The sequence below is a fragment of the Eurytemora carolleeae genome, unplaced genomic scaffold, assembly GCF_000591075.1.
Source record: "Eurytemora carolleeae unplaced genomic scaffold, Eaff_2.0 scaffold126, whole genome shotgun sequence".
In the NCBI taxonomy this organism is placed as follows: domain Eukaryota; kingdom Metazoa; phylum Arthropoda; class Copepoda; order Calanoida; family Temoridae; genus Eurytemora; species Eurytemora carolleeae.
The window spans coordinates 288349-303614 of record NW_019396159.1 but is presented as its reverse complement, the minus strand read 5'-3'; the positions used below and the strand labels follow the sequence as shown (position 1 = coordinate 303614).

Sequence of the window (15266 nt, the reverse complement as noted above, 5' to 3'; positions counted from 1 at the left end):
AAGGTTGATGATAGTTTTGGTTCGATAATTTGCTTCTATTTAGCCCATAGGCAGCTGGAATCTTGTCAACCCTCTTCTCAGAATGAATGAAGCGTGGATGGATGAATGTGCTGCTAGATTACAACCCCTGGTACATCAATATAAACCCTTACAACACCAAACTTACTCGATAGAAAAATTCCGAGGTTTGATCGTAACAACCCGATCATGTCCTGGGGACAAACAAATTTCTTTTAAAAAAAAATACGGTAATTTTAACACCTTTAAAAATTTGGTGATGGTGATGGACAAAACCTCTGTAGAGTAAATAAAGTATATGTTAGTTTCACATTTATTGAAATTTTATTTCGGTCTGGGTTGACCCTCGTCAGTTCTTAAGATTGTTTCTGTCACAAAGATTAAAAACAAACAAACACCTTCGTTGTTTTTGGTTCATTTTTGGCAGACATTTACTATCAGGGTCAACATTTGGCATAGTGTCAGAAAAGTAAACGTTTACTATTCTTAAAATTATAAAATGCTCGAATATATTTGTGGAACTTCTTTAAATGATCCAATAATCACCAAACCAAATCAAAACATAACGATTAACAAAACTATGTATAGGTAAAGGCTACCTTTATTCTGGAGCCGCATAAATATTTACATATTCTGAAGAAAACATTTCTTCTATGGTGACCATATTTCAAATTAGAAAAATGTCTGATTTTGATCAATAGATCCATACTGAGAAATAGTGCTGAAATAAAAATATTTTTTTAGCCTATGTTACCCTAGGGGTGTCCTCGGATTCCCTTAAAAAATTCAGTCAATTTGGTTCAGCATTTATCAAATTTGACCAGCTATAGCGGTATTGGTGTAAACTGCCCCAAAATCAAAATTTGGATAATATGTCAATATATCCGTGCGTTTGTGCGTTATCTTTTCTTTTATTTGTGATAATCTTGAATCAAAATAAAATCAGCAATCCATGTTTTTCCTTGCGCCAGTGCATTTTCAATCAAACTTTGATTTCAATTGAAAAATATCATTTTATTTAGCAAAAACGTGCGTTCTTGCGCCGCGCAAGAACGCATGAAAATGACAGTTTAAGTGTCATTTTCATGCGTTCTTGCGCGGCGCAAGAACGCACGTTTTTGCTAAATAAAATGATATTTTTCAATTGAAATAAAACTTTTTAACAAAGATGAAAGATGTGACTGAAATTGAACTTGTTTTATTTAATTTTGGAAGGCGCACAGACGCACGGAAAAAATGACATATAACCCAATTTTTTCCTCATCCTCACTCATCCTCATCCTCATCCTCCTCCCTAGTCTTCATCCCACTTCTACTCATCCTCCTCCTCCTCCTCCTCATCCTCATCCTCATCCTCTGAACTAGAATATCCTAGTCTTCATCCCACTTCTCCTCTTCCTCCTCCTAGTCTTCATCCCACTCATCCTCCTCCTCCTCATCCTCTGAACTAGAATATCCTACATCTGGTCTGAATCCATTAATTGCCTCTCTCATCACACTTGCCAGTCCTCCCTGGAACAAAATTTAAAGTATTGTTTAGCAATTAAATTATGTTTCAATGAGAGGGACTGTAATATCATTCGGAGAGAAGGTTACCCGATTCACAACGGTACATGTTGATCCTGTTGAATCTGCAGATCTGATAAATAACACGAAAATAGATTATTTGTTGGTTATCACATACATACTTGATCAGACAAAGTTTTTCCGTGAGCCGTTGTGAATCGGTCATGCTACTCTATAAATGAAGGGTATCTTAAATTTCGTCGACATTCCCTTTAAGAAAGATTTGTCAGTACCTGTTCTGATGCACTGGATCTTTCCTGCGTATGCTCAACTTTATTCAACTGAACTTTACTCTTCCAATCCCTAGAACAATACAGGGTGTCTCAATCACGCACCTCTACCCTTTAGTAAAAGTAAATTCAACCTAATGTCTGACCGCGTCAACCTTGTTGCACTGACTAGACCTATTGATTGTCTGTCTTATTCACCCAATGTCTAAGTGGTACAGTACAAACTGGGACCGGAAAGGTTGACCCAGCTCGGAAATTCAAATGTACTGCGGCTGCCCGTGCAATGGGTATTGAATGACGACTTTAACATCGTCTTTGTTTAGATTACTAGCATTGTTATACAGTCGTCGTAGTATATATATCAATACAATGAAGACGACTTTCTATTTCACTCTAGCGGACAAAACATTTTAATAAAATACAATAGTATGAAATCAAAACATAAACAAACAGATTAACCACTCTAGCAGACAAAACATTTTAATAAAATACAAAAGAATGAAATCAAAACATAAACAAACAGATTAACCAGTCTAGCAGACAAAACATTTTAATAAAATGTAATAGTGTATCAAAACATAAACAAACAGATTAACCAGTCTAGCGGACAAAACATTTTAATAAAATACAATAGTATGAAATCAAAACATAAACAAACAGATTAACCAGTCTAGCAGACAAAACATTTTAATAAAATGTAATAGTGTATCAAAACATAAACAAACAGATTAACCACTCTAGCAGACAAAACATTTTAATAAAATACAAAAGTATAAAATCAAAACATAAACAAACAGATTAACCACTCCTAGCGGACAAAACATTTTAATAAAATACAAAAGTATGAAATCAAAACATAAACAAACAGATTAACCACTCTAGCGGACAAAACATTTTACGAATAAAAGCTTTCTGAGAAGGCAACACAAAACTAAATGAAAATCACAAAGACGATCATTTAATCTTCACCCAATTCCCTGTTTGATGGTACACCCTTTACATAAAGTAAAAACCATAATGTTATCAAATCATCATTTTAATACTAACCTAATATCACTGAGAAGGTCCCTCTTTGGTTGAACAGGAGTTATAGGAGTGTTCGGTGCAAAAAGATTTGATAAGGGTTTAGGAGCACCTGGAGAAGAAGGTGATGGAGCTGACGGTGTAACCAGGGGACCTGGAGCAGGAGGAGGAGGAGGGGGTGGAGCAGGAATTCCGGCTCCGCTTGTTGGAGGTTTAGGTTTGTTTAGTTGAACCTTGTCAATTGTTTCTAGAAGTCTCGGAGTAAAATTTGGTTTGTGAGAGGTGACTGAAGGTTTAACTCTGGGTGGAGGAAGGTTTGGTAGAGCAGGTCTAGGAGAGGGAGGAGGTTCATGTCTAGGGATAGGAGGAGGTTCACGTCTAGGGATAGGAGGAGGTTTCACTTTAGGCACAGACGGGTTTGGAGAGGGTGTTCGTGCAGGGACGGGTTTGAATGGAGCCTTGAGGGATCGATTTAAGCTCCGACCCTTTTCAATTTTCTCATACAGGTTCTCCTCTTCCGCAACCTTCTTAGCCTGGTTGATCTCCTGAGGAGTTAAACTCGAGATATCAATGTTTAATCTCTTCATCAGAAAAGTCCTAAATAGAAACATTTTAGAATTTGAAAGAATTTTTTAAAAATGATTCTCAGAATCTGATTTTTTAAATCTCTTATTGTCCAATTGCCTGATTTCCCCTTCAATTAGTAATAAATTAATATTCTTTTAAATTTTTTTACAAAACACGCAGAAAATGTTGAATCTTAAAATTTGACAAATTTATCTATATAATAAAACAAGACATTCGTATATATGTTCCCTCTGGCCGGCCAAACGGCTGGACCAAATAGGCAGATTTTTTTGGTTACTCACGGGTAGCATGGGGGTGACATAGGCTTAACAAAATTCGAATTTTTTCAAATTTTTTAAAGTAAATTTTTTTTTTCACGGGAAACGCCAGGAATTTCAGCTAGTAGTCAATAAATGAATGAATGAATCAATATTCTATATCCGGGAAATGATGGAAACTCTAGGAGAACCTTAGTCTAGGATCAAGCTCATGAGAGTTATCTACCATCTCCATTCGTCCTGATTCACCCGGTTTCATTCCACTCACATGCACAAAACTATCCAGGTTAGGACCTGAAAACAAGAAGTATAATTTTACAATACTTAGATGATAAAATTTCATGAATAAAAAAATATATAATATGATAGTAATAATAACATGATAAATACACAGAAAATTAAAAAGTAAATATATTTTTCTTAAAAACAAATGTAAGCTTGCCTGAAATTTCTAGTTTGCTAAATTTCCTATTTTTGTTTTCTTTTTTGTTTTTCTTTTTCTGGTTTAACGAACTCGGTTTCTCCCCTTTGTTTTCCTCAGCCTAGAGTGAAAGGTTGAAAAAGATTAATTGCTTTGTAAAAAAACGTTTCTAGAATTTCCATATCACGCAAATCTGCCCCTTTGGTAAAATTAAATTCAATCTATATGAAGCATAAAGCTTGGCCACGTCAACCTTGTTGCACCGGCTAGTCCTGTCCATAGAGTTAGGTACAAACTGGGACCAGAAAGGTTGACCCGGCTCGGAAATTCAAATGTACTACGGCTGCCCGTGATATTGTGGAAAACTATATTATAGATAACCATGGATATTTGTTACTACATTATATAATATTTATACATATGTACAATAATGCATGCAGATGAAAAGTTTTAAAAAACTTTAAAATCACGTAAAGGAATTGAGTTTTTGCAATCAAATTGGGCTTTATAATCCCTGTATCTTTCCAGCACAAAGTCTTTGACCTTTTATAATTCAAACTATAATTTCTGTGAGATCTAATTGCCGGAGTTTGAAATATCAAAGGTTTAAACGCCATCAGGTTGCAAAGAGGGAGGATAAAAATTAAGTTTTTGGCAAAAACTCTATTTCTTTAACAGATCGGTCCGGCCTTGTCTTATCAAGCTTTTGATCACAATTTGCCTTTTGAACATTAATTTTTCACAATTTATATGTTAAAGCTTTTGTTAGCGAATGCATTTTTAATGAAAAAATATCAAAGAACAGCTCCGTAAGTTTAAAGATTGTTAGTCTAGAGTAAAATTGCGGAACCGATGGGACCCATTTTTGTTTACAAGGTTTATGAAAGTTCGCAGTTGCAGTCAGTGTTTTTGTCACTGACAATGATTCTTTAATCCTAATTTCTTCGCAATCCGATATAGTAGACCTTTGATATTGTAAACTATGAATTCTATTAGATTACCAACTCATCAAGTTGCAAAGATACAAGTATTTAAAAAGTTAAGTTTGTGGCAAAAAATCAGTTCTTTTTGTCACTAAAAATCCGATATCATGGTAAATCTTTGGAAATTCAGGATTAAAAAACAGAAATTTCTGCGAAAACGGAAAAAAACAATAAAAACCTAGAAAAGTAAAAACAGACAAGATGAAACAAGTCCAAATATTACCTTAATCTGTTGTTCTGTCACTCTAATTCTAGATTTATTAGGAATTGCCTTACTCAACTTTTCTAAACAGCCTAATAATTAGAATATGCTGAAGTTTGAAAGAAATTGGTTCAAACAAGGTGTTTTTCAAATTCAATGTAGAAACTTGACCGAAAACAACAAGGTTATTTGAGAGCTTTTGTGTGGAGTATCGTTAATCTTGAACTCTTGACCTTGATAATCAATTAATTTTTAAGACAGGGTCAACTTTGAACGGTCGCTACGCCTTGGGCTTGGATTTTACCGCTCTCACTTACTTATACTTTTATGTAGCCCTTTACATGTACATTTTAATAAAGCACTTGCTAGCTTTGGTTTTTAGGAAGTAATTGGCAAACTTCTTATCGTTTTTTGTTTGAGAGTTTGAGACCTTTAAATCACAGTGAGGATATCTAAGAGGAATTAACTAAATCAGTAGTTTAGCATAAGATGGAGATCAATACTTGATCCCAAGATTCAAAATTCAAAAATTCTGACTTCTTGATTGTTTTTATCCTAATTTTCTAAAATTAGAATAATTAAATTTATAAAAAATTAACATCAAGTATTTGGCGTGAAGCGTATCAAAATAATATTATATATCCTAACCTACCTAGAACTTTGTTTCTGAAATGAGCCGCTTCAGATTCGTCTACGAAGCTAAAAGCTGCCTGACTGCTCTCAGCTTCGAACATATGAAACCAGGGTTCAGGAGTCAAGTATTTCATCTCCATGTACAGCTCCTGCTCCCATTCCTACAGTGTACATACTGTACAAATCCTGGTTTTTCAAAATACTGAACCGATTAAACATGGAAAATAAGTGGCGACTTATATATATCGTCTTTGCTCCGCGTGGTATTATTACATAAACAAAATTTTGCAGCACTCCCGTTTAAACATTTCATTCATACATCTATATTTGTATTCAACTACAAAGAATGAGATATTACAAATAAGCAATCACAATTTACTATGCAGTTTGGACCCGCCTAACCAGAGTAAATTGTTTTGAGTGGTTGGCCCTAACTTAGTTAACGATACTGAATATAATTGGTTACGCATATCAAGATATGTTTTTGAATAGGTAAGGTGTTGATTGGAAGGAAGGAGATTGTCAGGTGATCTGTGGCAGGCTGAGATCAGAGGGATTAATGTAGAGATAAATTAAATACAGGGTGTTAATGATGGTAGCTACACAAACATAAATAAGCTAATGAAGTTTTAGTTTTTTTATAAAAAATTTAGTCACACAATATACATCTAGGTTTTTCGCATTTAAACCTCTCATAATTCTCAAGATAAATATTGATTACTCTTTGTTTAAATATTTTTGCAGATTTAGTTTCTTTAAGGTCAATTTCAATTTCATTCCACAATTTAGGAAACATTGCGGACGGAAAGCTTTCTAGATTTTTGTTTAAAACCCGTTCTAATTTATATGATTTTGTTCTATTCGGTTCAGCTAGAGACTTAAACATATTTTGGAAGGAAGAGGGAAGTTTATCATTAAAGTATCCATGCATAGATTTGAACTGCTAGTTTTGGGAATTCCAAAATGTGGTTTACCATATTTGAACCTTTAAAATTGACGGAGACGGAAAGATTTGAATTTATTAAATAACAACAAAATCTTTCAAAGGTTTAATATCTCCTTCAATTTTGAAGATTTAAAGAATAAATAATAAGAAATAAATGTTTTTTGTAACAACCTGTATATTTGTTTTTATTTATTAAACTGTATGTTTAGGGAAAGAATTTCTATTATTTTAGAAGATTAATTGTTATGTACACATGCAAAGAAGAACTGCTTTGTGACCTTTTACCTCGTCTAGATTTGATTTTACGCCAAACTATTTAAAGGTAAATTAATGCAGAAGTTCAAAACTCCTGAATTCTTATGAAGAGCTTCTTAAAATAAGAAACTATGCTATGCACAGTGATACAAAGATGCAAGCTTGAAGCCCTCGTCCACAAATCAGTGAGAAATTAGAAGTGAGTTAAAATTTAAAGACCAAGGTGTTGGAAAACTTCAAGCTCGACCCAGTCTTTAAAATTGAGGCAACTTTGGTTACCTTAGAATTAAAATCCATGTTAATAACTTGTATGAAGAAAGATTTTCTAACGAAATCCTAGAAAAAATAACAATTTATATTTACACACTGAAACATTAAACTTTTAATATAAAAGTCAAAAAGGGCAAAAGTTTTGATTAAGGTTGTAACATGAATGATTTTGCCAGTCAATTGATATGTTTGAAATAAAAATGAGGTAGCAGAGGTTCACCACCAGAAGAAATCGTATAAATGTGTTTGACATATTCAAAATATTGAAAATTCAATCTATTGAAAACTTGAAATATCCCATAAAATCGTTAAAAGATATCTTTAGGAGACTTTTGGAGGTAAAGGATTACCTTTGTAAGACAGACCACTCCGACCAACTTCTCTTTCCATTGCCGGAGTCCAGAAGTCTAGAAAATTCAAAATTTTATGAAATATTTATAAAGAAACTGGTTACTTCTCACACTCTAATTATTTCGTTCTTATATTTTTCTGCATTTGATATTTCAAACCATGTTTGTTGAATTCGTCAAAAGTTTTAAATATCAAAGGTTTACACCATTTAGTTACAAAAATATAGGGATGAGAAAATTGAATTTTTTTTCATGTTAAAATACATTACTCAAAAAAATGTTTCCCTTAATTTTTCAGTAAGGACAGACTGCACTTTTTTTAAAAACATGAAGAACTCTGTTAATCTTCAAAGAAAAATTCGTAGAGAATAAATAATTTTTGTCACNATATTTCTAATCATATCTTACATATTTCTAATCATATCTTACATATTTCTAATCATATCTTACATATTTCTAATCATATATCCTCTTCTTCATGGAAGAATAGAAATTAATTGAATTTCTAGTATCCTAACTATACTCCATACTTCTGCCTAAATCAAAACTACAGGAGCTACGAGGTCACAAAGTCCTAAAATGCATAAATTTGACCTTCTCCTTCTATCTAGTGAAGCATGGTTAGATCTATCAAAAATGGCAAAAATAAGTTCAAACTATCGAAAACTCTGATTTGTCAAAAAAAAATATAATTTTTTTGCTGTTTACTATAGCGCGGTAGAAAAGTTGAATTCAAATACCCCAGTTCAAAACTTGAAAACCTCGGAGTTAAAAAATACTCTAGTCCATAAAAATTATCAAAAAGGCGGCAAATATCAAAGGAAACGGAAACGAATTTTAATTTATTAAAAGGGAAATTCATGTTCTCGTGAAATATTTTATTCACAGGGAGGTTAAATCAAAAACACATTTTCCTAATTGTCATTTTCATTTTATATACTTCAGACAAATTTAAGAGTTAAAAAGAAAACCTGGATTTTTCAAGGAACAAAAGACCCCTATATAATCCCTATAACTTTGCATGTGAAAGTGAAAATTTTGTATTTCAATCTTTGCCCATTTGATCTAGTAGGATTTAGAATTTGAAATATCAAAGGTCTGCGGCATCAGGTTGCAAAGATACGAGGATTAGAAAATCAGCGTTTAAAGCTTAGGTAATCAGAGCTGGGAACTTTTAAATGGGATATCCTTAATTCAGATCGGTAAATTAATCTGAAGATTAATAACAACAGGAGAACAAGCATTATTTTATTTTATTTTTTGAAAACATTTCTTGACATGTTTGTATAAACACATGCTTAAAAACAACATTTTAGTATTCAGTACACTTTGATGCACACAGTCACTTTTTGGGGTGGTTATAAGGGATAACTATCTACGGTATAGGGGATAACTATCTACGGTATAGGGGATAACTATCTACGGTATAGGGGATAACTATCTACGGTATAGGGGATAACCATCTGCGGTATAGGGGATAACTAACTACGGATGTAACCTGAAAAGGGAGTTTACTAAATATCTACATAGATGTAATATCAAGTGGAATATGTCCGATTTACAACTGCACTCTTTTCAGATCAGGAATGAATCAGAAATGCTTATTTTATAAGCAACAAATAAATGGTTTCTATTTCTAATTGAATTGCGGATTTATGCTGCAGAGACAATAAAGGAAATTTTCAGAATTTAACACTTCTTATATTGATTGAAACAGCTATTTCCCACGTAACGGAAAACTTACTGAAGCAGATTGAAAATAGATTTGTTCTCATTCGGAGATAATAATCCACTCGGACTGTTTTCTCCCATTTTATAGATTTTCTGATATCTGAAAAATAATAAAAATGTTACAATGATAATTCTTGAAATGATCTCCGAGAAAGATATAACATTATGTTTGTGCAGATTTATAAATATCAACTTTGAGATTGAGCATTAATAATTCAGAGTTTTGTTTGCGGATACAGGTTCATAACTCTGATATCTGAAACTTCAAATAAATATATGTAAAGGATCTGAACAATTCCTAAATCTAGATCTAAATATTTGCAACCTGATGTTGTCAACATTTGGGATGTTAAATTCTGCCTAGAAAAATTCATAGATTTAAATATCATTGGTATACCACATCAGGTTGAAAAGATCATCCATCATCAATCAATCATTTTGGCTTTAAGGAGCTTTTTGAAGACATGTATGAAAGTGGGATTTTCTACACTAACGATGCTAAAACTATTTTCTAAAGCACGTGAAACTAACGATGTTAAACCTATTTTCTAAAGCACGTGAAACTAACGATGTTAAACCTATTTTCTAAAGCACGTGAAACTAACTGTAGTGTACGGACCAAATATAACACTACTGTAAGATTCCTCTATTCTCAATAGAATATAAACAAGGAATGGGTTAATTCTAAGGAAGAACTGATGAAAAGGGGTGGTGTTTTAAAAATCTTCTTGACTTGTCCCAAGTCTTCAACTGAATGCCTTTTTAGGTTTCAAGTTTCCCTTTTTGTCAGTTCTATTCCTATCTTTATTCACAAAAAACATAATTTTATTTAATATCCAATTAATCACATCTTTTATTCCATTATTCAAATATTATTATTATTCCATTCTGCAATTCCTATAAAAATACAAAAGCAAAAGATTATTGATAACTGTTTTTACAAACTCCACATTTTAGGTTCAGATTTCAACATTCAAGCTTTTAAAATTTAAAACAAAAGTAATGTACCACTTAAGAAATCTATCTATATATCTAGTATATACTTAAAATAATAAATTTTTTGTCGTCCAATTGGGGTTTATTTAATTTCTGTTTATTGGAACCCATGCAATGCTAAAATTGACGGATCAAGGATATAAAATTCTAAAATATAAAAGTTGGATATCGAATTTAATTGCATTGTAGATTAGCGCTATTTCTCACATGAGTTTTAATCTGAGGTTCAAGTATTTATTTGTTTCATATGAATCCCTTTTCAGATTGAATTCAGTCCGCGCTTCATTACAGGATTCAAGGTTTACACTGTATACGTTAGAACTAAAACTAAAAAAGAAGTAAAAAATAAAAAAGTAAATAGTTTTTAAAATAATAAGTTTTGACCATTTTTATAATTGTTAAATTAAAAAAAAAACATTTTTTGGTCAATTTTCATTGAAAAAAAACCTTATTACCCTTAAATCGTTTTTTTATGAAGCTCTCACACTCAAACTGCAACAAAAAACCTCAAATGTACTCTGAGCTATTCACAATTAGTATGCTTGGATATATGACACTGTGTAAGATATAAACTGTGAAGTATGAGTATATATTGTAAACTCAACTGAGATAAGAACTTTTATCATATTTTCGTTCCAGCGTTCAAGATGCATACATCTCTTCCTTAATAAGGGACGCGAGGCGTAATTTCAAGCAAATAAGGCATAAGTTCCATTTTTGAAGTGGTATGTCCGATTCACAACGGTACAAATACAAATTTTGCCTGATAAAGAAGGAACAAATTGCGATTTTCTGCTCTTTGAAAAACGATTTTATTTGGTAATGGTTTTTGTATTAGAGCCATGCGGATTTGTTCTTCAGAGACAATGGAAGAAAGTTTAGTATTAAGCTTTTTATTTGCTAGAAAACTGAAGATATTTTCCACATTATTGATCAAATAAAGGGATACGTTGCCGTTGTGAATGGGCACACTTTATATGGAGGGTCAACTTGAATTTACATCGACTATCCCTTCAAAAACACAGAAAAAAACGTTACAGTAATTCAAACTTATCACATCAGAATTTGTAGCCAGATTAACCTCCTCCCCAGGCTGACCTATAAATAGGCGCTTAAAACTTTAAGAACGTCCTTGTTGATGCTTTGTAAGTCGTGTGAGCCAACTTCATGTGCTCTGTATATCGGCCATTAAAGATTCAATTTATACCTTACCAAAATAACCACGCTAATAAAAAATATTATAATTTCTTACCCGTAATTAATCAGAAAACCTTTACGCTGGTAAAACTAAAGTTTCCGAAATATTATTTTTTTTTTGCACTGATGTGTCACAGTTAACACCTGTTCGTGACATATGCAATTACCGCGGTTAAACAATGAATTAAATAAAATCAAACATAAAAACTTATTTCATACTCTCCACTCTGAAACCAACTATTTTAATGAAGTACTCATTGAAAGCTTAATACGCATTGAAAGCTGGTATTTTCCCTTACAAGTGGGGTGCATTGGGTCTCAGCCCCCACCCCTGGATCAGTTAAACCTTTTCAGGCCCAAACGGATGTGGACTGTGAAGCTTCTCTAGATATAACAAATTATAAACCCCCCCCCCCCTGGACAAATTTCTGAATACCTCCTGAAATAAACTAATCATTTCATTCGTAAATAAGACTAAAAGTCGCATGTGCTAATCCATCTTTTAATTTTTCTACAGTCAAGATACCATAACTCGACTCACATGTAGGATAGGCCAAAAGCCACTTCTGCTGAAAATAATAAATAAAGTATTGCCAAATACAACCCATATCATTTGTTTTTTTATATTGTTTCTTTGAGATTTAAAATTTTGAAAAAGTTTGTTGAAACTTTAAAGTTTGTGCCTCCTCTTCTCGGCATAAATAAACAGACCATGGGTCTTCTCAGCATCTGGAGTTCATAAGTTAGTAATAATATCGGAATTTAAAAGAAAAAGGAGGAGATGGGGGAGGGGGTCACATATTGTTTATTTAGAGACAGTACTAATAAATGTTCAATGCAAAATAAGAATTTTTTTTGGCTATTCCAGCGAATTTTAGATGTATTTTTTTTATTTGCATTTTATTATTTTATAAAAGTTTTATATTACATAAAAATTATTTCCTTTCTTCTTCCTTCCAAACTATTTGAGAAATTTAATAAATAGAATTTGTGAGAATTTATCTGACAGCGCCACCAAAACAGAACACTCTTGATATTTGTAGGGGGGTGGGGAGGGCAAGGGATACAGTAAATACAATACATTCTTACAATGGAGTCCAGTTAATCTCTATCAACTTTTCAAGAAAACTAATGTTTCCCTACATGATATACAGTCGTCGTCGTATATATCAATACAATGAAGACGACTTTTAATTTAACTACCAGCATGGTAGTAAATGTTTGATTTGACTACTAAGCTTTTAAACAGCATGGATATTGGATACATATAACACTCCTGTATGCCGAGTCCATTAGCCCTGATCCAATCAGGGTTCAGTCATGTGTTTGGTATCTTTTCTGAACCAATAGGAATAGTATGGCGGTAACATCTATCTTTCTATCTATCTCATTATCCAATTAGAGTTATGAATCCTTCAATCGGCGCTACCAGTAAATGGAAATATTTACTTCTATTGAAACTATAGTGATAAACATGAAGAAAAAGAGAAGCTGTCAATTAACACACTCTACTATAGTAATTTGAGAAAGTTTGTTATAAATTAAAACTTATAGATAGAAAAGTTGTTTATATTGTATTGATATAAACGCCGACGACTGTATTAAGTATGTATTGTGTCTTACTACACCAGACGGCCATGTTCAGGGTAACACGCAAAGGATGAACCTTTAATGAGGACTCATGTCAACCGTCGTACTTTGATTTTTAAACAAATTTGGATCGTTATTTTAGTCTCATCTTTTATCGGTAAACAAAAAGTCTTATAAAAATTCAGACAGGAATTGAAACTCCGTCTTCCTTCCAGTGTATATATTTAAGAAAATAAAAATAAAAAATTCAGACTCCTATTTTAAAATCTCATTATTCTAAACTGACTTTGCATTAGGGTGTTTCAATAGAAAAATTGTATCATGTTATTTTCTCTTTAAAAATGGTATCCCATTGTTTTAGCACTAAAATACTGTTTACAGATACAGGGTTATCAGTAAAGGATGAAATTTTAATGACGACTCCAAACTTAGTAAATATATCGAAGTAAAGGTTGAATTCCATCTTTTCTATAAATAAAGCCTTATATTGAAAACACATTCGAATTTGAGAAAAAAGAAACAAGTGTATACGAATCATTAATGCAATTCGTGTAGTCGTCTCATAGGTACAGGGTGTCCCATGATACATGACAGTTGGTGAAAAGTTTAAAATGTCTTCTTCCATAGTTTGTTAAGTTGTTTAAACTCCAATATAAAAATGTTCATGCCAGCCATATTACAGTAAAATTGATTTTAAAGTAAAATATATTTGAGTAAAAGATTTTTAAAACTAAATAAAATGCAAAAAATCTATAATATCTAATACAGTATATGGAAGAAGACATTCAAAACTATGTACAAACTGTCATGTTTCGTGGGACACCCTGTATCATGTTTTGTGGATAATCCTGTCCATCTGTATAGGACTCAATATCATTGGAATCAATTATATATGAGCGTTTATTCACAGGAATCCGACAACATGGATGATTTCCTACTAAATATGGATAAACAGAGAGCGCAGGTGTATTTAGTTCAACTAATCCATCTGTCCGATGTGTATCTATCTATTTATCTATTTTACAAGTTTAAATTGCACTTTATGCAGGCGCAGTCGAGTATTAGTCATTTTACATCTTCGTTGAAAATAAATTTGAAAAACTGGATTTACTTTTTAAACTACACCAAAACCATATACGAAGGTTGATCGACTTTAACGACAATCTTAAAATTTTAACCTTGACTTCAAGGAAATTTGCCTTTTCGGCCATTTATTGATTTAAAAATGTATGCGAGAAATAAATAAAAAGGAGTACAGCTTAATTAAATCGAGAATCGAATCAAACTTGTAGGGAACCCCTATAAGCAAGGTTATAATGCAAGGAAAGTTATTTCAGAGGTGTGCGCATCCTTTGTACTGTCTCTGGGTGGTAATGTTAACACAACCACAAGACGGATGTCAAAGCCTGACATGGGATCCATCTTTCACATTAAAAATCAATGAAATGTTGTGGTCATAGGAAATTGTTATGTGAATTATCAAAATTATCAAAATTTAATGCTTTTAACCTCCTCGGATAATAAACGAACACTGATGCATCTATTCTTGTTTACAAGTTCCGCCCAAAGAGAACTGGTTTCAATATGTACGCAGAGTATAAGCAACTGCAATTACCTTTCCTTGCATTATAACCTTCCTATTACAAGGGGGATGATAGTTTCCCACCAGAGACCGTTCCTTCCATAAACTACATTGGTCGACAACTTGACGTCTCCTATATCGGCCGTGAAATGTACGGAGAAATATCTATCAGATAAGATTTAGCATGAGACATCTAGCGGCCAACATATCGTCCCCCAAAGTACGTGAACTACACGGCCACTTTCTATGGAGAGAACGAGCTCTGTGTGCTCAATTGACAGTTAGCTGTACTGTACACTTACAACGGTTTACTAATATTGATATACTATAGGTTAGGCCCAAAGATAATATATATATAGATATGCAGGCAGGTAGAAACCTCCTTCCTAAATTGCTTGTAGCAGACAACTAATTTTTGAACCTCTGAG

The 15266-nt window shown here is 32.7% G+C and overlaps 1 protein-coding gene across 1 annotated transcript; it reads right to left on the bottom strand.

The window, feature by feature from the left end:
* Nucleotides 1–1090: 1090 nt before the first annotated feature.
* LOC111696765 (neural Wiskott-Aldrich syndrome protein) lies at nt 1091–14883 on the bottom strand. Its single transcript, XM_023466495.1, has 10 exons — nt 14872–14883; nt 7743–7799; nt 7402–7458; nt 5941–6082; nt 5310–5380; nt 4125–4224; nt 3874–3976; nt 2862–3434; nt 1818–1887; nt 1091–1530 (listed from the first exon to the last, which is right to left on the bottom strand). The coding sequence occupies exons 1-10, from the start codon at nt 14881–14883 to the stop codon at nt 1423–1425; spliced, it is 1293 nt and encodes a 430-aa protein (XP_023322263.1). The 3' UTR covers nt 1091–1422.
* Nucleotides 14884–15266: the final 383 nt, after the last annotated feature.